The sequence below is a fragment of the Tasmannia lanceolata genome, unplaced genomic scaffold (genome assembly GCF_043159265.1).
Source record: "Tasmannia lanceolata isolate RefF3 unplaced genomic scaffold, GAP_Taslan_0.1 ptg000044l, whole genome shotgun sequence".
Lineage (NCBI taxonomy): Eukaryota > Viridiplantae > Streptophyta > Magnoliopsida > Canellales > Winteraceae > Tasmannia > Tasmannia lanceolata.
Window position 1 is genome coordinate 14292713 of NW_027518721.1, and position 24837 is coordinate 14317549.

The following is a 24837-nucleotide window of genomic DNA, read 5'->3' on the forward strand; positions in this document are numbered from 1 at the left end:
ACCTAAAAACTCCGTTCAAAACGGCGTTTTGCAAACGGACCTCCCCCCCTCCGTTTGCAAAACGCCGTTTTGAGGGTTCAAAACGGTGTTTCAAACGGCATTTCAAACGGTGGCTGTGCACCCAAACACTCCCAAACGGCCGTTTGGCCCCAAAACGGTGTTTCAAACGCCAAACGGTGTTTTAAACGGTACGCCAAACACGCACTATATGGAGGTGACCTGAATAAGAAAATGGGGTGAATATATTACTTTCCATTAAATATCACACGTGCCAAAAAAAAAAAGTTTTCTATCTTCTGTGTATCTCGTAAGAAGAAAATTCGTAAGGGAAATGTTATCAGCATTACAGTATTTTGATGAGGTCACTCCTCACGTTATTAAAAATACAGTATGGCCCGCACCATAGGATGATCCAAACTGTCCATTAGATGGGCCAGCCCCAAAAATCATTTCCATAGGTTGATCCTAACCCTCTAATTCCTAATTCTACCCTGTTTCAGCCCCGTTAATTTCCGTTGCTTATTCAAACAAATTCCGGAATCGGGCTGATTGGAATCAGATCCCGATTCCGCCATCTGATTCCGGCAATCCAAACGCACTATACAATTCCTATTCTATTCTCAAGTTCATAATCTATCCGGGAGAGAGAGAGAGGGAAAGATAGCGGAGGAGAAAATGCAGCAAACTCAGGAGCCAATCATGACAGCAACGAAGACGGAGCCACCGGAATCCTCTGAATCTCCGGCGGAGGCGCCGCCCAAACAGGTGGCGCTAGCGATGGAGAGGCTTGGTAGCGCTGCACGTCTCATAGCGGACATCAGGCTGGGAGCCGATCGCCTCCTCGAAGCTCTATTCGTGGCTCTCCCTCATCAATCTGACAAAACCATTAACCTAATTCTCAAAGAGGAGACCTCCATGCGCCACCACCTTCAAGATCTCCGCACCCTCGGTAAATCCCCCTTTTTTTTATTAGTTCCTAGGGTTAGGGTTTTTGACATGACCTCTTTCATCTAGGTGACATTAGAATTTATATTTATTTTCCCTTCCATAGCATCAACTTGATGAATTTAAGTAGTGGGATTCTTATTCTGTTTGGTAATTTGTTTAGCAATTGAAGTTATTAGGTCTTTCTTTTGCACAAGCAATTTGTAGATTTGAAGTACTGTTATTACATTTTTTGGTAAATGAATCAACCTAACTGGATGGTAACTGATGTAGAAACTTCTTAAATATGGACTTGTTCTAATGTAATGCAGTGTTTATTAAAGCTCCATGTATGCACAATAGGAAATCGCAGATGATAATAGGAAATAGGAAATCACAGATGACCTGATCTGGCGTAGTCCTTTTTTGAAACCAACATCTCAATAATGTCGTGGACTCATGGTTTTCTTCTTCCTTCGCTTTAGATTTTATCTTCATAAATGGATAACATACGCGCGCATTGTTGTAAATTCCGTTTCGGAATGGACGAAACGAACCGGTTTCGTTACAATTCCGGAACGAAAATCCAAAATTTCGTTCCGGTGGAAATTTCGTTCCATTCCGGACGAAATTTTCCGAAATCCGGAATTTCATCCGGAATGGACGAAATTCTCCATTCCGGCCGGAATCGTGCATAATGGCTAGTTTGACTGGATTTTGCAGATTTTACAACAATGCCCCTGGAACCTGGTGCGCACCACGCGTACCCGACATGTTTACTATTTTATTGTCCATTTACTTAAGATTTACATGTAAATAACGGAATACCCCCCTTTTGGATTTATTAAAAATAGTTTCAACACCCAAATCTAAAGGAAAAAAAGTCAACTCCCCAGTTTTAGTACAAAATTCAAAGAAAAATGGTCGGGTCAAAATTTTAACTTTCTTAAGTTCCAAACAGTAGGGTATTTTTCAAATTTTAAAAATTCATAAAATCTATTTTGTCCAAACATTATTAAATCCCAAAAGTCCGGTAAAAAAAATCTCATAATTTGGTCTCTAAAAATTATTCATCCTGTCAGGCACTGGTCAACACACTGGTCAACACACTGGTGACAGACTTTTTTTTTCTAATGAATGATGTATTGATGCCTCATGTTATGAAATATGGAACTTAATCACTTATGAAATGAAGAGTAATATTAGAATTTTCCATTTTGGTGATGTTATTGTTATTTGATTGCTCTACAATTTTTTTTTTTAATTTTTATAAATATATAATAAAATATTAAAATATATTATTATATTCTGCGTACCCGAACGTACCCGCACCCGGTTTTTTTGGCAAATCACGTCCCCACGTACCCGTGTCGTGTCGTACCTGCACCCGTACCCGTGCTTCATAGCCTCGAACGGCTCTTTTTAGTTTTTTATGTTTTTCTATGTATCAGACTATCAGTTGGACTTGTGCAAGACTTTATGTGTTTAAGTAATGAATATACCTTTTGAGACACATATTTTGGACTATTTATTAGTTTTTCATCTTTTCTTATTGATTTTTTATTTTTTTGGATTTTTCTCATAGTTTTTAATATATTTTTTGTATGAACGAAAAGTTTCAATCGAAATGCACCGAAATCCCACCGAAATTTCGTTTCGGTGGCCAAAACGAAATGGCGACCGAAACGGAATTTACAACTATGTACGCACATGTTTATGCCCTTGTTTTTTAGCAGTCTTCTGGTCATGGTAAAGCATGCCACTGTACTTACTAGAACTACCAATGATGTTTTTATATTTATCTAATAATTCTTATTCCCTTCTAATTTCATAGTGATGCGGAAGTTATAAACAAAAAAATAATGATATTCTAATGAACAAATGAGTCTTAATGTTGTGCTCATTGCAAGGAAAAGTGATTCATGTACTGTTGGAACCTAATCTTCTATTGTTGTATGGTAAATCAACACACTCTTCATTATAGACCCTTTATTCTTCTTCTCTATCTTAATCAAGGTTAGAAATTTTGGTGGAAATGTCGGTGGCAATTTCGGTTTCAGTGGAAATTTTGGGAAATTTTTATTCGGTTTCAGTTTTAAAACGATGATCTTAATATTGTTAAACCTTTGGTTTCTTTTACTCTTAGGAAGGCAACTGGAGTCTTCTGGAGTTTTAAATGGATCTCTTCGGTCACGAGGTAACTCGTGGGGTTTGCACATGCCCCTTGTTTGTCCAGATGGTGCTGTTGTTGCATATGCTTGGAAGCGTCAACTTGCTGGACAGGCTGGTGCATCTGCTGTTGACAGAACCAGGTACATTTGAACATTTTTTATACATGGACAACTAATTCTTTGGCAGAAAGCTTGAATTGCCTCATAGTTGGTTTTCTAACAATTTTTTGTTGTTGTGACAATTAGCTTAAGTTTATTTTACTCAAAATGTAATCTCTGATGTTGCCCTATTTTAATCTTGTGGATCTGATAGCTGAAAATCTGATATGTTTCGCCGATATGTGATATGTACTGCTGATATGCATGCCTGATTCATCTCCGATCACCACAAAATGTCTATAAGATGGGTAGAATAACTAATAGAAAGGTGTTCTATAAATTTTATTAGCACCTATTTCATTTAGTTGTCATAATATCAAGTCTTGGCTGCTTGATACGTGTCGAATTGTATGGACTATCTATTTCTATAGTATTTTTTTTCATTGTATCACGGGTGGAAAGTTGTAGTTGAAAATATGAAAAAACACCATGATCACTTGATTTACTTAATGCTATTAGCCTGTGTAATTGTCTGCTTTTGTTTTAATTTTTCTTTCTTTTAATGGTACATGCACTAAAAGAGAGATTGAAGAAGTTGTTAACTACAGAATAAGAGTAGGTTGGTTGAAGTGGAAGCATGCTTCAGGAGTTCTGTGCGATCGTAAAATACCTACCAAGTTGAAGGGAAAGTTTTATAAGACAACTGTGAGGCCAGCGTACGGCTCAGAATATTGGGCTACCAAGAAGCAACATGTGCATAATATGAGTGTAGCGGAGATGTGAATGCTTAGATGGATGTGTGGCCATACAAGGTTAGATCGAATTAAAAATGAAGACATCCGTAAAAAGGTGGGGGTGGCACCAATTGAGGACAAGATGAGAGAGCACCGCTTAAGATGGTTTGGGCATGTCCAACGTAGGCCTTTGGATGCTCTAGTGAAAAGAAATGACTCGTGCCAAGTTGATGGATTAAAAAGAGGTCGGGGCAGACCGAAAACAACTTGGGTAGAAACAGTGAGGAAAGACTTGAGGTCTAGGAACATAACAGAGAACATGACCTTGGATGGGATATAATGGAAGAAAATGATCCATGTAGACGAATCCAACTAGTGTCAAGAGTAGACTTAGTCAATTTGAGCCGGGTTGATTCTTTCACCTTCTTCATGAAAAATTTCTAAAGGATTCATTAGCCGACCCCAACTAGTTTGGGACAAAGGCTTAGTTGAGTTGAGTTGAGTTAATGGTACATGCATTAGATAGGAAAACTGAATACTACAAGGGACACCGAGAAGGTATCAAAACATCAAACAACAAAAAAGAAGAAGGAAGAAATACAAAAAGGAAGTTATGATTGGACCTAACTTTGCCATGTAAAGAAAAACTAAAGGAATGGAATCAAGAAAAACAGAGAGAAGGGGCCGATCGGCTGAGAGTTTCTAGGGCAGATAAGGATGGCCTATGCAGTGTAGAGTAAGTGGAGAAAATGGGATCCCTCAAAGAGGAGTAAAAGTAAATAGTGGTTTGGGATGAAATCACATGAAGGCGGTGATAAAGAGTAAAATTGTTGAAGGAGGGAGATAAGAATACGGCATATTTTCATGGAATAACTAGTGCGAGAAGAAAGGGGAATCACATTTGAAATCCCAGTTGGGCAACCAAGAGAGGGTGGAATTGGTTGTCTTATAAAAAAATTATCATTTTTAAAAACTTTTGCAAGACTAGTTTTCAAAAGTTTAAATGAATATCCTCTCTTAGACCTTTTGACAAACACTTGTTAGGTGACTTTTGAAAACCCTAGTTGATTATTTCATTTTTAATATTTTTATCAAAATACTTGGTTGATGATTGGAGATTACAAATAAAATGCAAATCCCACAATAAGATAAAGGAATAAGATGAATGGTTTCTTTTTGGCCTTTTATCAAACATTTGGTAGAACCCTAGTTGATTTACTCTCTTTAATTCTTTTAACGAATACTTTGTGGATGATTCATGCAAGTAAAACAAAATAAAGAATAAACACCAAAACAAGATAAAGTAAAGAGAGAGAGAGAGAACATACACACAAGAATTTTAGAGTGGTTCAAGAAGGAGAAGAAGATTGCACGCAAGATTTATATTGGTTCGGCCTTCAAACCCAAGGCCTACGTTCACTCTTCTTGAGGTCGTACTCAAGGGTATCCACTATTTGAAGCCCACACAACGCCCGGATTAAAGCCCATCTATTCGAGTCTTTAAACTCCTAAGGATCGCAACCCTTCTTTACAATGAGTGGAAAGAAAGATAAAGTACTCTTTTGCCTCTTTTGTAGGCTATTACAAAGATGATAGCTCACAAACTCTCAAAAAGATTAATACAATGAAGCCCTAAGGAGATCCTCTTCGAATAGATATGCAAGTGTAAAGCTCTTTGAAGAATTCTAAGAAAACTTGTAGATTTGAAAGTTAAGGCTCAACAATGGTGGCTCAAACTTGCAAGAGTTGTAAGAGCTGTGAAGTAGGGTTTTTGAAGATGTATATATAGCTGAGGTTGAAGAAAAAACCCTAATTTTTGGTCTTCACGGGCGTCGTGAGCGAAGTCCGGACGTTCGGCGTCGGCGCGGCTATTTTTCCCAGTTACAGACGAACGAAGTCCGGACTTCCGCTGTTGTAAAAACTGTTTTTTCAGCCCGTTTTGTAAAATTCATATCTCACTCGTTTCTTATCAGATTTTGTCGCTCTTATACTCGATTTGAATGGAAGCGATGAGATCTATTTGCTAAAAATATTTTAAAAAATATTTGAAAATATTTTGGACCAATTAAAGTAGAAATAAGATCTTCTGTCCACTATGTAAGTGCCAGTTAGATGTCATTTCTCAACTTGGCAATTGGGCTTTAGTTCTTGGGCTATGGTCTTTTGTTTTAACAGTATTTAAGACCTTTGAAAATGATTTTCCATGAAATTGAAATATGTCTCAAGGGTGGTTTTGAAAAAGGTTTGAAAACACTTTGAAATGCGAAAACACTTTGAAATGCAAAACCACTTTGAAAAAGATCTCTAATACAATCTAGAAAATATAAGCTGCTTGAACTCCCTTGATTGTCTTGGCTTCAAATATCTTCTTTATGCTCTTGAACTTGTAGGTTAACTCTTTTGAATACTTGGTCTATATGACTCTCCGTCTTGAATGGATTCTTCACTTTGAGACATGAGAAGGTCACCAACACTTTGTCCAACTTGAAGCTCCTCTTGGCATATGCTAGGCTTGCTTGTGGGATACTCAACTTGAGCTCTATGCTTGGACATCTTTCAAGATGATGCCTCCAATATGTGCAAGCTCACTTAGTTCCTTTGTGCATGTTGATCCTCAAGCCATGTGTTGTGATGCATTGTGCTAATGTGCTAATGGCGATATGACATGTGAAGTTCCTGTCTAAGGGACAACACTCCAAGGCAACACATTAGTCCATAAAGACTAATCAATTTGAATTTGCTAGCATCAAAACACCAAGGTAAAGGTGATTAGTTGAACCCATGGGAACCCTTGGGCTAACAAAATTAGTGCTTTACAGGTATATGTTGAGCTATCAGAGGATAAAGAAGAGATAGGAAAGGAGATTGTAACATTCTACATGGGACAATGTCCTTCAGAGGGGGTTGCTCGTCCCAAACCGGATGGTGTGATGTTTAGTGTGTTGGAGGAAGGGGAGTGTGGCCCTTTAGAAACCTTTGGAAGAAGAGGAGATAAGGATAAGACTATTTGCGTTGGGAAGAGATCGAGCCCCGTGGCCGGATGGGTTCTGACTTCCTTTTTTCCAATCCGTTTTGGGATTATGTTAAAGAGGATATCTGCTACTTCTTCAAAGAATTCTATGCAGGAATGGAGCTTAATAAAGGAACATGAGCAACTTTTATGGACCTGATACCCAAAGTGAAAGGATTAGTTAATATAATGGATTTTTGGACTATAAGCCTAGTGGGGTGCCTATATACGTTCTAGCAATGGTTTTGGCAGAATGCTTGAAGAGGGCCCTTCCTAAAATTATCTCAAGCAATCATTCAATCCTTATTGGGGAAAGACAGATCCTAGATGTGCATTAATTTCTAATGAGGTTATGGGCTGCTATTCTAAGTGTGGGGAGAAAGGAGTTGTTTGCAAACTAGACATGGAAAAAGCGTACAATCGGGTGGAATGTGACTATTTGGATTATCTACCTTGCATAATGTGATTTGTTTAGAAATGACAGGGATGAATTCAGAAATGTATTTCCTCTGCATGGTTTTCTATACTGGTGAATGGTTCTTCAAAAGGCTTTTTAAAGTCTTCCACGGGCTTAAGGCAGGGAGATCCCCTCTCTTCGTTCTTGTTTGTGATTGTTGTTGAGACTCTTAGTTGAATGATTGACGAAGGTAGACTTTGTGGCTCATTGAAGGTTTCAAGATTGGAAATCTTGGGGTAGAGGTGCCCCATCTTCAGTTTGCAGATTATGCGTTGGTATTCAGTGTACAAGTAGTCGAAAAGGTGCTAAAGCTAGAAGCGATTCTACGATGCAATGAGATGGTGACATGTCACAAATCCATCATGGGAATTCACAGTCTCAGTGAAGAGGTTGAAGGTTTGTTCGGGCTTCTAGGATGTAACGTGGATAGATTTCCAACTTCGTGCCTTGGCCTGCCATTGGGGATAGGAATAGCCCAACGAAGGATATTTATGGTCTATCCTTGCACACTATTAACAAACTAAGTCTAATTAGTTTTTACCATTTTAAAGGAAAAATTAAAAAGCATAAAAATACAAAAAAAGAAGAAGAAGCTATGTCTAACATATTTATGATCTAGCTATTTCAAAAAAAAAAAACATATTTATGATCTAGCGAAACAACACACCCAAACTAGATCTACTCTTGTTTAAGCACTAAAAAAACTATATCTGGTGCTTCGATTTCTTAGTTGGAGGATCAAAGGTTTTTTTTCCACAAATATTTGAGAAAAAGGGTCCCAAAATCTCGTTGGAAACATTTCCCAAGCTTCGAAACAAAGAAAATCGTGGTTTTAGAAAAGTCATCCTCATCATTTTACGCCTCCTGACAAACATACGATATGCATTTGGCACATCGTTGGATATTGGGTTTTATCGTTGGATATTGGGTTGTATCATCTGACGCCTTATAAGTTTTGAACGATACATGTTGTATATGATGCATTCCCTATCATGTATCGATACCATAAATTCTGGTGCACATATTGAAAGATACAACTTCCGTGGATGTTGCAATTGTTCTGTTTATAAATTTTATGTGAATGTATATAGCCGGTATTGCTTTTAAATTGTGGTTCTAGCGAGCTTATTATTGGTCAATTGCTTGTCAGTGTTAGTGTTTGGCCGAGGTTAGTTTCGATTTAACTAATATTTTTATTTCCCCCAGTGCAGTGGTTTCTTTTTTTTCCAGAGATGTTGAACCAAATACAAAATCAGAATTTGAAATATCAAAAGATTGCTGGTTAAACTACTAAAATGGGAATTCCATTTCGTATTTTTTACCAGAAGGAATTTTTCCCCTTCTGTTTTGGTAGGCACTTTGTGAAATTGTGTAGCATTTGTTAGGAAACGCCCAAACTCTTCTCCAATTCACAATATGAGTCAATTGTAGACGATGGCAATTTTTTATTTGGTTGATTATTTAGCTGTCCTTCACATATCTCTTATCTCCATTTCTCATCTTGGTTTTGGTTTTGTCTTCACACAATTTGGATCCTAGAATTAATTTATCGTAAGAATCACGAGTTTTTTATGGGAAACAACATCTCATTTGGATGTAGTAGAAGAAAACCTGATTTAACCAGATTAAATCACGATATGATAAAGCACCACCTGTTGAGGGTTCCTATCCTATCGCACGAGTTGTTATGGTATTGCGAACTAATTCCCAAAGTTAGTCTACAAGAACAAGAACTATAATTTTCGAGGGAGCTACATATTTTTTAATGGTTGGAAAAAGTCTTGCTATTCTGGCTGTTTGCAAAAGTCCAGGGTGTACTTTTGTTTCATTTATATTAGCTCACTTTTCTGCATTGTTTTTGAATAGTAACTTTGAAACTTTCACGTAGTCTATATCTTTATCTTCTTTTCTTTTTTAAATTAGCTTGGCTTATAAACCAAAAAGTGCAATAAAGTCAGTGAACAAGACCGAGGAAGAAAATATTCAATGACCTTTTATTATTACTCTTGAATATTCCCAGATTGGCTCTCAAAGCGTTTACAGATCAGAAGAGGCGGTTTTTTCCCCACCTTGTAAACGAACAAATTGGCCAAACTAGTGGTGGAGAGCTTGGAGCTGTTAAGAAACATTGTGTTTCCCGAGCATCAGCAATGAGTCATACAGACGAGCATATTGAAGATAGAACTTTATCTGATGTTCTAATCCTTTTGGAAAAAGAGGCACCTAACATGAGAATTTTCACTTACCAACGCCTGGATTGGTTGAAAAGGGCTTCATCATTGTCTTCATCAGAAAAGGAGAATCTCATATGCCTATCGTCCAAGGAACAGAACCTTCATGGTTCAAATAAATTAAGAACAGGATCCCTTGGTGCTGTGGCCGCAGATGAGGTGGCTGTTATTGAGTTGTTGGTGCCTTCTGTTTTCAGAGCTATAGTATCATTGCACCCAGCTGGTTCTATAAACCCCGATGCCGTGTCATTTTTCTCTCCAGACGAGGTAATCTTTTCAAGTTCTCAATTCTTATTCTTGACACATGCTTTCCTATGAATGCATTTTTTGAACTTGAAACTGTAGTGGGATGTGCTTTTTCTTTCCAAGCATTGGTAGCTTTATGTTCCATAGTTGCGTTCCGTAGTTGCACACCATGTTACATGTATTCTTCTAAATGGACGAAGAATCCGCGTTGGACTCATCTCGGATTCCAATACTTCATGATTCTTTGAGACACTTCTAGATCTCTTTTATCTGTTTTCCTTTGAATACTACTTCCACAACTTAACAATTGCTGCATATTTTGAGTTTTACCCATCCCAATAGTAAGTTTCTTAAATGAAAATGAAATATTATATCTACTTAACATATTAAATTTTTCTATATATTACTTTATATAATCATATTATTATGTAAAAATTAAAATTTGAGAATTGAATAAAATATTTTGGCGAATCTACGAATCATTCTTTTTGAGCCTTGTCGGATTCCGACATTCGTTTCCGTACTGATGCAACATAGGTTGCACATGAAGCTATATTGAATTCTCCAAATACTCTCTCGGTGTATTCACTGCTTGATTTACTAATTACAATGTTAGGGTTTATTTTCATTTTTCACTGATTCTGTTCGTAGTCTAGACTCTAAAAACTATCACCAGACAGCGTAACTGTAGCTAGGATATTTATAGTCTCTCTTAGAAAAGCACCTTAATGATTTCAGAGCCCGCGCCATTTCCAAAAAAAAAAAAAAAAAAACAGAGAAAAGAATTCAGAGTCAGCCAGAGTTCAGGTTGGTTGGTTATCTAGCTTTCATCCACCATGTGTTCACTTAACTTTTTATTTTTTAATTGTGTGTTGTATGCCGTGTTAAATTATATAATATTTTCAATTTTACTTTCTTCCTATTGATTTACCTGAATTTATTCATATTGTCCACATTTAGATTAATAGATTCCAGTTTGATTGTTCACTTATTGTATTGATTACAGAATCCTGATTGGATCCTCTAACCTATAAATATTTTTTTTATAGGGAGGCAACTATATGCATGCAAGAGGCTTTTCGGTCCATCATGTATTTAGGCACATCACGGTAATGTCTTCTGCAGCCCACACAGTTTATCTAATCACAGTTTTGCTAGCTATGTATATCCTACTTGGTTTTCATTCACAAACTGTGGTTCCTTTCTTCATTTAATTGCAGGAACATGCTGGTAAGGCGTTGCAGTACTTTTTGGGTGCCAAAACTGATGCATCATTAGATCTTCTTCTGGTACTCTCTCTTTCATACACACAATAAATAAAATTAAAAAATAAAGAAAAAAGAGAGGAAAGAGTGCAATGTAGAGGCTCATTTTCCCTTTTCATTTTTTCCATTTTGCTCATGTATGATCTCTATTTTCATGTATGCCCATTTTCTCATTCAACTTTAAACATGCTATTTATGTTGTTGTTGTAGCATTGGATCAGCAGCTATCAGGCACTATTTACGAACGTTTGCAGGTAGGAAGAATGTCTTGTTTGTTTTATGCATTTTTTTATTTGCTTTTGGATTTTAAATTATAATACTGTTATGGTGCAGCAATTGTGGACGCCTTCTGATGATGGATAAGCCTTCTGCTTTGCTCTTGCCTCCTGTCCATCGCCCCTATCGGCAATTTTCTACCACGAGAATTTCACTGGTCCAAACAGGGTTGGCTCCAAAAGATAGAAGCTTAGAAGTCACCACTGCATATCATATTGGATGTTCTTCCGATGAAGTGTAGGAATACTTCAATGTCTGACATTGGCTTATGTGGCTTCAGGTATGCTCACAAGTGACCATTATTGGTTTTTTGACTGAAAACATATTCGCCAACCTAATAGTCTGTCAATTTTGCAGCCATGTGTAGAGAAATTGCTTTTCTTTTTTTACTTGATGTTGTATGTATTACATTTTGAGGCCTCTCTAAAGCTTGTTCTTGTACTTGTAATGCTTCAACTGTTTGTTGATTTTAATTGAATACGTACATGTATTTGTGATGCAAGCGAGTTTATGAACAAGGTTATAATTCAGCAAAAATGATTCAAAAGAAGAAGGGAGTTTATCAAAATTGAAAAAATAGGTTGGAATGGAAAATATGAAAGTGGAGATCGTGAAGATGCTAGAGGAATTTCACAGAAGGTGTAGATTAAATCATTGTTCCAAGGCTACTTTTATATCTCTTATTCTGAAGGAGGGGGCCAAGTAGATAAAAGACTTTAGGCCCATCAGCCCTATCAATAGCTTATACAAGATTCTAGCCGAAGTTCTGGCTGAACTCCTTAAGTTAGTCATGCCTTCCATTGTTTCTCCTTTTCAAGAAGTGTTTGTTGAAGCAGACAAATTCTTGATGGGTTCCTCATTGCCAATGAATGGTTGGAGTCATGGCACAAGGAGAAAACTTCAGGAGTGGTCCTCAAAATTGATTTGGAAAAGGCATACGATCGTGTGGACTTGTCTTTTTTGGATTATATGCTAGGGAGAATGGGGTTTGGGTTAATATGGAGGAAGTGGGAGAAGGAATGCATCTCGAGGCCCCCCCCCCCCCCCCTCTCTTCTTCGGATTTTTGTCAAAGTTCGAAGGGTTTAAGACTGGGAGATCTGCTCTCTCCTTTCCCTTTTACAATTGTAGGATAACCCTTGAGCAAGATGTCAGTGAAAGCTGAGGAAGTTGGGCTGTTATAAGGGGTCAAGTTTAGAGGCTTGGGTCTCTCACCTTCAGTTTACAGATGATACTATAATATTATGTAAAGCCATCAAGAAGCATGTTCTTAATCTCCATGTTATCTTGAGATGGTTCAAAGCGATCTCAGATTTGAAAATTAACCTGGGTAAAAGCTCAATAGTTGGATGTGATGTGGATCATAGCCATCTGCAGAGTTATAGCAGAAGTTTTGGGTTGCTCGACATCTTACTTAAGCTTGTGTAACTAGGATTGCTGCTAGGTTTGGGTATTCGGTCCGCAACATTATGGAATCCAACTATTGAGACGGGGAAAAAATTGGCTGCGTGGAAAAAGTCTTCTCTCTTTTGGGGGTCACATTACTCTTATTTAAGCGGCCCTAGCCAATCTTCCTGTTTATTATAGGTCATTATTTAAGATCTTGCAAGCGGTTGGAAAGAAGCGAGAAAAACTTCAGAAGGATTTTCTTTGGGAAGGCAAGCATGAAGGACAAAAATTGAAACAGTTGGCAAAGTCGAATCAAGTGTGCCTACCAAAGAACGAATGAGGTTTGGGAATTGGAAAATTTATTCAGGAGAAAGAAGGCCTAAAAGCAAGAGCTTGGAAAACGGGTGCCAGCAGCCCTCTTGGGGAAATGGCGTTGGCGCTTTGGAATTGAAGAGGATGTCCTTTGGAGAAATGTAATCAAAAGCAAATATGGGGAAGCGAGGGATGGGTGGGAGGTAGGCAGATTAAGTAGAGGTCGAGGTTCGGGGGCGTGGAGTTCCATTTTCCCTCTTGTTGACATATTCTCTCAGGGGTTTAGATTTAGGGTGGGGGACGGGAAGATTGTGGGTTTTTGAAGCGATAGGTGGTTAGATATTATTCCGTTGTCCCACATTTTCCCGGGCCATTTTAGGATTACTAAGAATAAAACTGGAGAGAGAGAGAGAGAGAGAGAGAGAGAGAGAGAGAGAGAGAGAGAGAGAGAGAGAGAGAGAGAGAGAGAGAGAGAGAGAGATGCACGGTTGACATGTCTAGGAACCTTACAAACTCTGAGTTTATTTTTTGTACTAGCCTTCTTAGCATATTGAAGGAGATCTACATTCTCTTGGATCAACCATGTTGTGGACTTTTGTCCCCAGTATCTGATGGCATATTCTCAATTAAATCCTTTGGTACCTTCTTTTACTTGGAAGGAATTTGGAAACTCCTTGTTCCACCAAGAGTTCATGCGTTTTGTTGGGCGATGAATCTTAATAGCATTAACATGCAAGATAGGTTCAAGGATCACCATATGCAACTAGTTGAACGACTACTCTTATTAGCATTAACACGTAGGATAGGTTGAAGGATCACCATATGCAACCGGCAAGCAAGTGCTATCTTTGTGACTCGGATGAGGAATCCGCATCACATCTTTTTATTCATTGCAGGTTGGTTTCTCTCATTTGAACCGAAAAGAATGCTACTTTGGAGAAATGTGATCAAAAGCAAATATGGGGAAACGAGGGATGGGTGGGAGGTAGGCAGATTAGGTAGTGGTCGAGGCTCAGGGGCGTGGAGGTCCATTTTCCCTCTTGTTGACATATCCTCTCAGTGGTTTAGATTTATGGTGGCGGATGGGGAGAGTGTGGTTTTTTAGAGTGATATGTGGCTAGATATATTTCACTATGCCATGTTTTCCCGAGCCTTTATAGGATTGCTAGGAATAAAAATGGGGGAAGGGTGGTATAAGGGGGGGTGGTGGTGACATGTCTAGGAACCTTACAAACTCTTTTTATTTATTTTTTATACTAGCATTCTTAGCAGGAAGGAGATCTACATTCTCTTGGATCAGCCAGATTGCAAACTTTGGACCCCAGTATCTGATGGCGTATTCTCAGTTAAATCACTATTTAAATTTTTGGCCAATCCTTCGGTATCTTCTTTTACTTGGCAGAATATTTGGAAACTCCTTGTTCCACCAAGAGTTCAAGCATTTTGTTGGACGACAACTTTTAATAGCATCAACACACAAGATAGTTTGACTTTGAAGGATCGCCACATGCAATTGGCAAACAAGTGCTATCATTGCTTTTCGGATGAGGACTCCACTTCACATCTTTTCATTCATTGCAGTTTGGTTTCTCTCATTTGGGACCATGTCCTCATTTGGTATAGGGATCAAATGGGTATTTCCAAATTTGATCCTAGAAATCTTATGGAGTTGGAGAATAACGGGTTTTGGTTCTCTTGGTGCCTTACTCCATTTGATGTATTTTTGGATTATTTGGATGGAGAGGATTGCGCAACTTATGAACACCAATTGATCCTAGAAATCTTATGAATTAAAAATGAAGACATTTGTAAAAAGGTGGGGGTGGCACCAATTGAGGAGAAGATGAGAGAGCACCGCTTAAGATGGTTTGGACATATCTAGCGTAGGCCTTTGGATGCTCCAGTGAGAAGAGGCGACTTGTGCCAAGTTGATGGAGTAAAAAGAAGTAGGGGCAGACCGAAAACAATTTGGGTAGAAACAATGAGGAAAGACTTGATAGCTAAGAACATAACAGAGAACATGACCTTGGATAGGATAGAATGGAAGAAAATGATCCAAGTAGAAGAACTCAACTAAAGCCAGGATTAGAGCCGGGGAGATTCCTTTCACCTACTTTATGAAAATTTTCTAAAGGATTCATTTAGCCGACCTGAACTAGTTTGGGACAAAGGTCTTGTTGAGTTGAGTTGAGTTGAGTTGAGAGGGATTGCGCAATTGTAAGGTTGCTTCATTGTGACCTGGTGGTGGTCACGGGTTCCAGTAAATGAAACAGCCTCTCTGCAAAGCAGGGGTAAGGCTACGTACATCCATGGTTTCAAATTTCAGTTTCGGAATGTGTTTCCGTCATCACCAAACCGAAATTTCAAAATTTCGGCCGAAATCCGACGAAATCAATTCAACAGCTATTTTATCTCGCAGTTTATTTTGACTGAAATTTCCAAAATTTCAGCCAATATTAAATAATTATCAAAAATTGAGATTTTTGGGTGAAATCCCTTTCATTTTAGACGAAATTTTGGGATAAAATTTCGGCTAAAATAAACTACCGTTTCGAATTTCGGTTGAAATTTAAAACCATGTGTACATATTGCCCTCCCCAGACCCCGCAATGGCGGGTGCCTCGTGCACTGGGTCGCCCTTTTTGGATGGAGAGGGATTCATGCATCTTTGAAGGTAGAAGATCCTCTCTTAAGGATTCATGCATCTTTGAAGGTAGAAGATCCTCTCTTAATCACGTGGTTTGGTATATCAGATCAACAATAGTCTCCTTGGCTCTTTAAAATCACTTTTTTTAGGATACTCGACGGATATCATCATTAGAAATTGGAGCACAATTATGAAAGGAGGCGTTCCTAAATCTAAAGTGGTAGTGAGATGAAAACGTCTTAAAACTCTATGTCGATGGTTGCTGGCTTGGCATCCCAGGCAAAGCAGGTATTGGATGCATTTTTAGGAATTCTTTGGGGGACATCGTCTATTACTTTGCACACCCAATCATCATCCACTGATTTCATAGAAGCTGAAGTTCGTGCTCTTCACTAGGTATAACCATTTTTAACACGGATGGAGGGCAGTTTGGAAGTGGAAAGCGATTCTTCTAATACAATTTATTGGATCAAAGGGATATGTTAACGGCCGTGGACACTTGCCAATCTGAAGGATGAGATTAAAGATCTGTGTTTGCATGGTGTTTTCTCTTTCTCTCTCATTCCTAGAAGCGGCAACGATTTGGCTAACCATCTGCCTAACTACGAGCATCTAGCAATTCATTGTATATGGGGCGATCTTTAACCCTGAAGTGCACTTGTAATCCTCTATCTCAATTAATTTGGTATCTATTCCAAAAAAAAAAAAAAAAAACTAAGAAGTCTGGAATACCTGTTTTAAGCTGCAAAACTCATCCCTACCCCATAAAAATAGTAATTATATGATGTCATGCATTGACGTCTATAAAACATTAAACTACATGTAAATTATAATGCAAAATTTAAGTAAACATCTACAAATTCAACAAGCACTCTGCACTCAATAAACCATTTTGTGAATGTTCTGTGGTCTACAAGTTTCAGATAAATGAAGAGTTTTGCTATTATCAATTACAGGTGGCAATTTTCATCGCCACTTGTCCCTCTCATCATACGTGTGTCTGTCGGAACTGAGGCTGTTGATTTAGTGGGTCTACCATACTGATCATAAGTTGGCCTGGCAATTAAACCTGCGAAAACAAAGATCTGTGCCGCGTGAGGCGGGGTTCCCCTGATTTAAGCTGGGACGGGGATTTAAAAAAAATCCCTGGATTGGCAGGGGGGATGACTGGCCCTGCCTCATCCCGCCCCGCCCTGATTCAATAACTAACTTTTGTTTTAAGACTGCGGGCCCCTATATAAGCTGTATATATCCTTTTTTCTCCTCAAATAAAAAAAGCCTCTCTTTTCGATTCCATTCGTGTTAAAGTATAAAAGATAAATAACGCCTTTCTTGGAGAAGTTGGTAAGTTAACATGGCATCAGAGCCTTAGGGTTTTCTGATCCCTAGGGTTCTCTAGCAGCCTCCATCTTCTCCGCCACCCCCCTCGCCGCGAAACCCAACTCCGGGCCAAGTTTCATCGTAGGCAGACCGGCACGCTATCTTTTTCCTCCTGAGGAGTCGTCGTTCTGTCCGAGCCTAAGGCAGCAACCCCCCCACACATTTTTTACCCAGGGCGGAAATTATTTTCCAAGAACGAGGATTTGCACCCCCCCAAAATTTACCTTTTCCAGGACCGAGGATTTGCACCACGCCAAAATTCTCCAGGAAAATATTTTCTGTCCAGGTTGGAAAACTTTTTTCAGGACCGAGGATTTGCACCCCTCCCCAAAATTTTCCAGGAAAATATTTTCTGACCCCCCCACAAAATCACTTACTTAGAAATAAGTTTCCAGGGCTGTGTTTCGCCTCGCATCAGAATTTTTTTTTTCCAGCCCCCAATTTCTAGGTTTGCTGGTAAGCCTCACACCCCAAGTTTTTCAACCCACATCATTTTTCCGCCTCTTCCTTTCATCACTTGGTAAACCCTACCACTCTTTTCTCCCTGTTATTATGTGTTAGATCTTCATCTCTTACCCTACTTTGATTCTTGTTTGTCTTTGCGGCTCCCCTCTGTGTCTCATGGCTTCCCTCTTGTCAAGCTTTGTCGATGCCCGTCATTCTTGGAGCCGCGTCTAGCTTTCTTGGCCTATCCTAGTTTGCCCACCTATTCTGTTATCTCCTGTTATTCGTCTTTGTTTGGATTGTCTGTTTCTTTCTTGCTTGTTGTTATTAAGGAGGTGTTTGACAATCCTTTCACAGGAGTGGCTCCTGGTGTTCGTCTGACACCCTCTTTGGCGTCTGCTTCGTCATCATCTCTCTCTGTGGATGAATCATTCCCACATATCACTACTGTTAAGTTGGATGGGGCAAACTATGTTACTTGGAAAGCCGCCGTCGAGAAGTATCTTATTGCCCGTGGGAAAGCCCACGTCATTCGTCGTGATCCTCCTCCTACGACGGATCCCACCTTTGATCGATGGGAACAGGAGGATGCTCTTGTTTGCACCCTTCTGTGGCAGAGTATGGCCCCTCACGTCTCTGGGCCCTTGATACTTCTGCCTACTGCGAAACGGATATGGGATCAGGTTACTCTTCTTTACTCTGGCGTGGCAAACATTAGTCGGATCTGCTCTACCTATTCTGAGTGGGTGCGTTTCCGCCGTGGTGATCTTCCTCTTCCCACCCATTACAGCCAATTTGTTGGCCTCTGTCAGCCGCATGATGTTTACGTGCCACTTACCACGGATCTCACAGAGGCTGCCTGTCAGAGGGATCAGATCCGTGTTGTGCAGTACCTTGAGAGTTTGGGTCCAGAGTACATGCATCTTCGTCAGCATATTATCGGTTCTGGCGCTATTCCTTCCCTTACTGAGGTTTACTCCCGCGTCCAGCAGTGCTCTTCTGGTGATCCAGTGATATCTGTTCCTATTGATGGTTCTGCTCTCACGACCCCGCCTCGTGGTGGAGCCTCCTCTGGTCGTGGCCGTGGTCGTACCGGCCGTGGTGGTGGTCGTTCTGGTGGTGGTCATATCTCCCCTCATCCTGCTCTTACCTTATCTTCTGTTTTATGTGTCCCAAAATCACCATTTAGTTTACTTTCAGTTAGCCAAATTACTAAATCACTTCATTGTTCTGTCTCATTTTTCCCCATCTTACTGTTTGTTTCAGGATCTCTCGACTGGGAAGACGATTGGAACGGGTCGTGAGGTAGATGGACTCTATCGTCTTGACTGCCGGCCGCCTGCTGTCTTACATATCTCTGTGGATACATTTCAGTGGCATTGTCGCCTGGGGCATCCTTCACTTCAGCAGTTGTTGCAAACTTCTCTGGTTCCCAGACCTTTTTCTAGTTTTCAGTGCGAGTCCTGTGAACTCGGGAAGCACCGTTGTGTGTCGTTTCCATCCCGGATCATTAGTCGAGTGTCTAGTCCATTTGAATTAGTCCATTCTGAAGTATGGGGACCCTCTAGGGTCGCGTCTTGTACCGGCTTTCGGTATTTTATTGTGTTTATTGATGACTTCTCACGCATAACCTGGTTATATTTACTTAAGAGTCGATCCGACGTGTTATTTGCTTTTCGCACATTTCATTCTGAAATTAAGAATCAATATAATTGCAATATTAAATGTCTTCGTACTGACAATGCTAGAGAATATTTTTCTGATACTAATGGCTTTCAATCCTATCTCTCCCAACATGGGATTTTACATCAGTCTTCATGTGCGTACACCTCTCAACAGAATGGTGTTGCTGAGAGGAAACTTCGTTATTTGCTTGAAGTAGGTCGCACTCTTCTTTTTCAGATGAGTGTTCCTAAGGCGTACTGGAGTTAGGGCTGCAACTCGGGTCGGGCGGGTCGGGTTTTGGAGAACCCAACCCTACCCGAGAAATATCTCGGGTCGGGTCGGGTCGAGTTTTTTCACGTTGACGCAATTTTTTAAGGAAAATTCTTGTTTGGCAAGGCAACTCAACTCATAGAAGCAGAAATTACACTCACATTACACTTGAATCAAACAATGATGTAATTACACTCACATTACACTTGAATCAAACAATGATGTAATCAAACAATGTTGTAATTACAATCAAACAATGCTGAATCAAACACTTGAATCAACTCAACTCATAAAAGTAGAAATTACACTCACATAAAATAACAGTGGGTTTTCACTTTTAACTTTTAACTAACAATAGAAAAAAATGTACATACTATAACTTATGTAACTCGGTTCGGGTCGGGTCGGGCCCCTTCAAACCCGGCTTGACCCGAGATTCATGCGGGCTTTTGAATGCTCAACCCGGCTCGACCCGAAACCCATGAAACCTGAACCCAACCTAGGCTATTTTCGGGTCGGGTCGGGTCGATGCGCGTCGGGTAAAACCCGGCTCGAGTTGTAGCCCTAACTGGAGTGATGCCCTTCTCACGGCGTGTTTCTTAGCAAATCGCCTTCCTTCCTCTGTCTTAGAGGGTGCCTCTTCTTTCGAGATTTTATCTCCTAGTAAGGACCAGTTTCCTCTGACACATCCTGTATTTTGATGCGTTTGTATTGTTCATCACCTTGGACCTGGCCGTGACAAACTCGATCCCCGGTCTGAGCGTTGTGTCTTTCTGGGGTATTCCCGTATGCAGAAAGGCTATCGTTGTTATAGCCCTCGTCTGCGTCGCTGGTTTGTCTCAGCCGATGTTACGTTCTTTGAGTCTGAGGCATTCTTCCAACATGGCGCGGCATCTTTCACCCCTTCTCTCGAGTCTGAGGTCTCGCTTCCCTTACCAGATCTACCTGCTTCTCTTCCGTCATCTCCTATTTCCGTGCGGCCAGCTTCTGCAGCTTCTACTTCTTCTGCCACGTTGGAGAAGCCAGCTCCACCTAAAATTACACAGCAGTATCAGCGGCGCCAAATTACAGATAGGTCTCTTCTACCTCCTCTCGCACAATCATCTTCTGAGCCGATGATCCCTCTCTCCCGCTCTCAGGTATCTTCTCTTCCGCCTTCCTCTGTTGTTTCTGATTCTCCTATTGCATCTCGTACTAGATCCCGTTCCACTGCACATCCTATTTCGAATTTTGTTTCTTATGATAAGCTCACCAGTACCTTCCAGAGCTTTGTTTCCTCCTTGTCTTCTATCTCTTTACCACAGTCAGTGGCTGAGGCTCTTGACCATCCTGGCTGGCGTGATGCTATGAACCTAGAAATGGGCGCTCTTCATAGTAATGATACATGGGATCTGGTTTCCCTACCCGCTGGTGCCCGTCCTGTTGGTTGTCGGTGGGTTTTCTCCATCAAATACCTCCCTGATGGTACTGTCGAGCGCTTAAAAGCACGGTTAGTCGCGAAAGGATACACTCAGACTTTTGGTGTTGACTACACTGAGACATTCAGTCATGTAGCGAAAATTCCCTCTGTCCGTGTGTTCCTATCTCTTGCTGTTAATCATAGCTGGCCCCTTCATCAGCTGGATGTGAAGAATGCCTTCCTCCATGGCGACCTAACTGAGGAGGTGTATATGGAGCAACCACCAGGGTTTGTTGCTGAGGGGGAGACTTCCTCTTACGTGTGTCGCCTACGCAAGTCACTATATCGCCTCAAACAATCTTCGCGTGCGTGGTTTGGGAGATTCAGTGAGGCAGCCATGCGCTTTGGCATGAAACAATGCGCAGTGAATCACTCAGTCTTCAGTTATCACTCTTCAGCTGGGTGTATTTTGTTGATAGTTTATGTGGATGACATAATCACCACAGGGAGCAATTCACAAGGTATACAACGTTTGAAAACCTTCTTGAAAAAGGAATTCTCTACTAAGGATTTGGGTCAGCTCAGGTATTTCTTGGGGATAGAGGTTGCTCGTTCCTCTAGAGGCTTGTTCCTATCACAGAGAAAGTATGTCTTGGACTTGCTAAAAGAAACATGCAATCTTGGAGTTAAACCAGCTTCTGCACCCATGGATCCTAATGTGAAACTCGTTCCAGAAGAAGGAGAGTTGTTGGAGGATCCTGGCAGGTATCGCAGGCTTGTCAGTACACTTATATATCTCACGGTTACTCGGCCAAATATTTCATATGCTGTTGGAGTTGTCAGTCAGTATATGAGCTCTCCACGTACTTCTCACTGGGCTGCGGTGACACAGATTCTTAAGTATTTGAAAGGGGCTCTAGGGAAGGGATTGATGTTCAAAAGACATGGCCGTATGAAAGTTGAAGGCTTCTCTGATTCAGATTAGGCTGGATCCCCAGCAGATAGACGGTCCACCACTGGGTATTGTACATTTGTAGGTGGCAATCTTGTTTCATGGAAGAGTAAGAAGCAGGATGTTATAGCTAAGTCCAGTGCAGAGGCTGAATACAGGGCAATGGCACAGACAAGCACAGAACTTATTTGGCTACGTTCACTTCTTTCTGAAATTTGCTTTATTTCATCTTCTCCTTCGCAGCTTTATTGCGACAACAAAGCTGCAATATACATTGCCAACAATCCAGTCTTCCATGAGCGCACCAAGCATATTGAAGTGGATTGTCATTTTATCCGTCAAAGAATCCAGAAAAGAGAGATTTGCACTGTGTTTACTCGGTCAGGGGACCAATTAGCCGATATGTTTACAAAGTCCTTAAATAAGTCAAAATTGAATGATATATGTAACAAGCTAAGAATGTATGATATCTACATTCCAGCTTGAGGGGGAGTGTTGGAATATGTAACTTGCCTAAGGGCATTTAGGACTTTGTACATTCCTTTATGTTTTAGTATAAAGATATGAGTCAGGGGGAGATAACCCTAACTCATTTATTTTCTCTGTCTAAACTTTCGTCTAACAATTCGCATGGGGTGGGGATGGCGCAGGGACTGCGATTAGGTTTTCCCTGCGGGTCGGGGACGGAGAATGCAACATCAGGCCCTGCCCCGTTGCCACCCCTATAAGGAAGATTGGTCTCTCATTGAACAAAGATCTGTCCACTTGACCAAGGCTTTCTGATTATAGAGTAGTGCATATCCATCATAGCGTAATTTGATCACAAAGAAGCTCTCCATAGTATGTGAGTGTATAATACTAAATTGCTGCTATTGGACTGCATTTAACAATCTGGTGTTTGTTTAACAAATTGTCCTCCTTTTCTTATGTCTTCTTTTTTGATTTATGGCTCTGTTTTATAGGCAAAAAGAAACTGGTGCATCATTCCGAAAACAAAGAAGCCGTCCAAATTGAAATGTAAATTTGTACATCCTTGAAGAAAATCATGGATTTGATATTGAGAGCTATTATTCTTGTTTAAAAAAATATATATATTATCAAAGCTTGGTAACCCTTCTATGTTGCATCTCGACATGACAATTAATGTAAATCTCATTAGCAGAACCCTTATTGTACTCTTTTGTTGACATCAACACAGTCCTTTGTTAAGGTTAGCATAGAGAGCCCACTTGGGCCTAGTCGATTTGGGAAATTTTGTTTTCGGATTGTTTTGTGTCTATTACAGGATTTGAAGTTTATGGAAGTTTTAATGGAAGTTTTATTGTTCTATTGTCTTCTTTTTTAAGCAACATACATATTGTGTCTCTCTATCTTTGCACTTGAAAAGCATCTGTTACACTTATTTTGGAATTTGAATTTGAAAAGCACCACCACATGGGATAAATCCAACAAAAGAGTAAAACTTGCTAGATCACTGTATAATCACACAAACAATCCAATCATGCAAAATAGAAATCTGATCGAAAAACTAACAACCTATGTTGTATCAGTACGCGTATGAGAGTGTCGAAATCTGACATGTGTATTGATCATAGAATTCGGCAAACCTGGAAAAGAAAGATTTGGGAATTTGCCAATATATTTTAATAAATTCTCAACTTAATTTTTTTACATTATAATATATGGTTATAACAAATTATTTCTTTGAATTTTTAATAGGTTAAGTAATATAATGTTTTATTTTCATATAAAAAACTTACTATTCTGATGGATAAATATCAATACATGGTGTTTTTAGTTCTAGTTTGGAGTGGTTTGATTATCTCCCACCTTGATTTTATATTTTCATTTTTTCTCTTTCTGTAATTTGCTTGAACCATCTCGGTTCGTCTTTTAATATATTCTCACTTTTACCGTCTCAAAAAAAAACATATGGTAATTGTATAGTTTTGGCAATAGTGTTCAGGAAAGAAAAAAGATAAAAGAGACCTAAAAGTGTCATAGCTAATCCTAAAATATTTGAATCCGACACATGTATGATACATGTACTTCGTTAATTCAAAAGAATCCGGGTTACATGAGCAATAATTATTCCTTAACCACCTAAAATTATTTTAAACTCAATATATAAAACCTCTTTTTTTTAATGGTTAGGCCCAAAACATTTTTTTGTTTTTTAAAAGGTTAGGTCCAAAACACATTAAAAACCAACTTCAATCCTTGCATTTTTTTTCGAGCAGTAAAAAAAATCTTGACTTTTTATTATTTTATGTTATTCTCAGCCTTTAGATCAAGATAATAAACACCGGCTGTTGTTTTCGGATTATGGGCTTGCTCATGAACTTTGCTTTCATCACTTTGGATTCTCATTACTGAATATTAGAGTGCCATCTAATTAGTAAATACAGCCTATTAATCCTCTGCAACATCCGCCACTGACTGAAAAAGGAGCTTAGAGCCAACTGAATGGGCAATAGCCTATAGTGAGCTCACATTTTGAACCCTTTATTCATTCCTATCAAAAGATCAATAGAAACTCCAAAGACCAAAAACAAAGCTTTGTTCAAATCCTGCATTGTACACAAATGGCCAAAAGATTAGGTGAGACCAAAATCTGTGATACATATCAAGACTAACTTCTTAGTCTCTTTCCTTTTGGTTCATATTTTTTCTAATTTTGTACACTAGTACAACCAAATAGGTAGTAAATATCAACCTCCCCTTCCTTTCACTCAGTTAACATCTCCATATTAAAGTCTTTCAAACCTTTCCTACTCTCTTAACCTAATTTTAATGTAAAACAATTCTGTTCACCTACCTTTTTCCTCTGTATCTCTCTCCCCTCTTGCTCTCTGGCACAAGGTTGTCGTAGAAAAAGAAAAAAACATTCCAAAGAGATTTCTTCTCTGCTTTTGGCAAGTTTCCAAAGAAGCACAAACTTGTTATGGGAACTTCGTGCCATTGTAAT

General features: G+C 39.5%; 1 protein-coding gene across 1 annotated transcript; it reads left to right on the forward strand.

Annotated features, from left to right (window-relative positions):
* The first annotated feature begins 646 nt into the window (after positions 1–646).
* Positions 647–23198, forward strand: LOC143863964 (mediator of RNA polymerase II transcription subunit). Its single transcript, XM_077374773.1, has 8 exons — positions 647–949; positions 3071–3236; positions 9416–9893; positions 10922–10981; positions 11093–11161; positions 11348–11391; positions 11471–11693; positions 22832–23198. The coding sequence occupies exons 1-7, from the start codon at positions 676–678 to the stop codon at positions 11652–11654; spliced, it is 1275 nt and encodes a 424-aa protein (XP_077230888.1). The 5' UTR covers positions 647–675; the 3' UTR covers positions 11655–11693; positions 22832–23198.
* The last annotated feature ends 1639 nt before the right edge of the window (positions 23199–24837 follow it).